Here is a 3,406-nt window from a genome sequence, read left to right on the forward strand (position 1 = left end):
TTAGTCGACTTTTCTCCTCGAAAATTGGTTATAATTCTTCTAAAAAGTCACGAATGCAAACGCGCTCCATTCGAACTAGAGTTCTATTTTGTAGCAGTTCCATTGTGTTCAGTTCTATTTCGTCGCAGTTCTATTTTGTTCAGTTTTATTTTTGTCAGTTCTATATTGTTACAGTTTTATTTTGTTGCAGTTATATCTTTCCAAGTTCTAAAATCGAGTACCCCCAAAGACAGATATGAACAGTTTTTATATAAGAAGCACATGAATTGAGTTTGTTTGTGAAAAAGCGACGTGGCCAGAAAAGATAGGCAAAACTGGCGGGTGTACCAGAGTTGCATGAAAATAGATTTGGAAGTAAGACGGGAGTGAAACATGTTCGGCAGTGTAAAACTGGCTGCAATACTACAAAGTTAATTATTAGATGTATTGAAGGTATAACTACCATTCGGGCATACAAATTTCAACATTTTACTTAATTGACACCAGTGGACTATAAAAACAAAACTTGAAACTCAAAAGTTGGAAGTGGAGACTTTTACAGGTTTACCGGATAAGAAAAAGGTTGTAAGTTTTATGCTTGGAGAGTAATAATGTCATCAATACAACTTTCTTAATTTCATTTTTTTGCCGTTCGTTTATTGTTGAAATAGAACTTACCTCTGTCTAATTAAGAGTCTTCTTCCATGCAACTCTAGTGTTTACTCACCATTCGGCTATGGAATCAATTTTTACCAAGAGAAAACGTGAGTAGACAACAGCGGACATTCTCAATTTCGACAAAAACTTTGACAAAGACTTATTAGCAATGATAAGTTTATTACAAAACATCTTTAAACAAAAAATGTGGCAAGCTCCAGTTGTAGAAAACATTTAGGAATAGGAACACATGGTGATATTCCGTGCTACCTGTTCCAAAGATGAAATTATATCTATTGAGACACTCTTAATGGCTCTCGAAGTGATGCTCTATTTTCAATTCTTTATAAGAGTAAAGTGCAATTACAGATTCATATTTTTATAGTTGTTCTTTTTTCTAGTTTGTTTTCTTTTTGAAAGTTATGACTCGAATAGTTTCTTCGAAAAACATCACACAGAATTTATTGCGGGTTCTCCTTTTTTTTTGACTCCATTCGTGATCATGGCTTCATTTTCTTACTTAATCTCAAATTTCGTGCTCACATTAATCAAACCGTGGCTATAGCCCGACTTCGTTCCTCCCAGGTCTTAAAATTCTTCAAGTCGAGTAACCCTGCTTTCTACTCATTTTTGTTCAAAACGTACGTTCCTGCTACTTCCAGCTACTTCCTGTCCTCGAACTTCTTCTCTTCCATCAACTTTCCAGCGATTAAAACCTCCGTTTTCTCGACTCCACAGCTCAGAGAATTTTGATGAGTTGATTCTTCCTTTGGAGTCACAAGTCACAAATGAAACTGTTGACGACACTTCAGTTGAGCGACAATTGCTGGTCCTCTCATCTTCTTTTAGCACTCCACTTTTTCCGTTGTACCCTCCCGACACGCAAAACAGCCGGTGAAGGCCTGTACTGTTGACATGAAAGTGTCCTGCTTTCTTGTCCGTACCACTGTCTGGTTCTGAAACTTCAACTGTAGATTGATTCCAGAACTCCACTGCGTATCCTAGTACTTAAATAAACAGTTCCAATTTCACAATTTTAGTTTTATAACCAAATAGATTTCACCATGTCTTTAAATGTCAAATTTCATAAATCCCAACATTCAAATTATTTATTCGAAATATCACTCAGCAACAGTTTTATAGAATAGTCCATGTTACATCGCGTTTACTTTTACTAAGACAAGTGAAACTTGAAAATTCATCTTCTGATCCGTCAAGATGCCACTTGGAACGGAATAGAGATGAAGAGCAAATCACGGTTCTCTCAAGAAGTGTCATCTCAGACTCGGCGAGCTGAAAATGAGATGTCAAATGAATAAAAAAAAGTGGGAAAACTTACAAGGGTAAATGTTTTAAATTGATCGTTGGTACCAGCAATTGCGAGTTTCACGAATTGACCATTTTTGTCACGATGACATTTCAATGAGATTGGTTCGGCGCATTTGAAGTTTTGCCGAGTCACATTGGCATCGTTAGCTGTTGCTAATAAAATTGGGTATTGGCAGCATTCTGAAAGGATAGATAGTTTACGTGTTCTGATTTCGAAGTGTCTCATCCTAGAAACGAAGCGACGCCGCTTCTGTTAAGACATCCGAGTAAATTATTGAAGCTGTCCCTTTCTTGGGGGAAACCTCTAATGACAGCCGGTGCATTTACGAGTGAAAGGAATATCGGAGCATCGTTTACTGCTTCATTATCTACAGACATGTCACGGGCCGGGCCGGGCCGGGCCAAAATCAGGAAAAATCTCGGCCCGGCCCGGCCCGGCCCGCTCGGCCCGTTTTGAAACATTTTTTCAAATCATTTTTTGTTTGAACTTTTTTAGGAAAATTTTGGAAATTTTTTGAAATTTTTTGAAGTTTTTTGAAAAAGTATAGTTTTCAAATAAACATTTAAAATTGAATCAAAATGTGAAAATGTATGATAATTTAAGCATTTTTACTCTTTTTTTCGAAAAATTTCAAAAAAAAATTGGTAAAAATGGGTACCCATTTTTGAATCCGGGCCGACCGGGCCGGGCCGGGCCAAGAGAAATTTCGGCCCGATTTTTGACAAGTCTGATTATCTATGCACGACCACGATGCTCCAATTTTTCGAGCTTCACAGAGCTTACTGTCTCGATCCGATTGGATTGACTCAATTTCAGCTCCAACTCCACCGAAGCAAAGACCGACGACGACAAGAATAGTAGTCAGAATCATTTCTTCTCCGTTTCTAACAGAAGAAATGTGGTGTAGAAGTGAACGGAGCAGTTGCTTTTATACGACCCTGAATGGTGATAAAATCGTTATGAATGCATTGAAATCGGCAATGAATTGCTGGTTATTGGTGGTGGTTGTTGATTGTTTTATTACCTATTTTTGCTCAAATTGTTGGTTTTTTGAAGTATCAAAGTACAAATGGAAGGAGTAATCAAAAATGAGTTTATTGATAAAATTGAAAAGCTACACAGATAGATATTAACATGGAAAAAGTGACATGGTCATTTTCTGATATCTTAAGACTCAATTTCCTTAAAAAAAAGTATGCTGAGTTGTGAAGATTTAGAAAGCGCCATGAGATAGAGCGAGGTCGATAGTGTACCTCTACAAAACAAAATTTTAGCCAATTCTCAACAATGTTATGAAAAAGGTTGCCTTGTAATTGTCTACCCAGTAGTCCTTAGAAAAGCAAGCATTGATTTAACTTGAACACAACGTCTAAACTAGTACGATTGAGTTTGTTCAAAAGGACTCACTTGAAGATTCAATTACAGTAGTACTCGTTTCAG

At 37.0% G+C, this 3,406-nt stretch overlaps 1 protein-coding gene across 1 annotated transcript; it reads right to left on the reverse strand.

The window, feature by feature from the left end:
- Positions 1 to 1,260: 1,260 nt before the first annotated feature.
- On the reverse strand, positions 1,261 to 2,837 carry GCK72_023056 (uncharacterized protein; the record flags this gene model as incomplete). The annotated part of the gene is made up of 4 exons (XM_053735206.1): positions 1,261 to 1,592; positions 1,812 to 1,929; positions 1,976 to 2,145; positions 2,750 to 2,837. The coding sequence occupies 4 exons, from the start codon at positions 2,835 to 2,837 to the stop codon at positions 1,261 to 1,263; spliced, it is 708 nt and encodes a 235-aa protein (XP_053578772.1).
- Between the last annotated feature and the right edge of the window lie 569 nt (positions 2,838 to 3,406).

Source organism: Caenorhabditis remanei, chromosome X (genome assembly GCF_010183535.1).
Source record: "Caenorhabditis remanei strain PX506 chromosome X, whole genome shotgun sequence".
Taxonomy (NCBI): domain Eukaryota; kingdom Metazoa; phylum Nematoda; class Chromadorea; order Rhabditida; family Rhabditidae; genus Caenorhabditis; species Caenorhabditis remanei.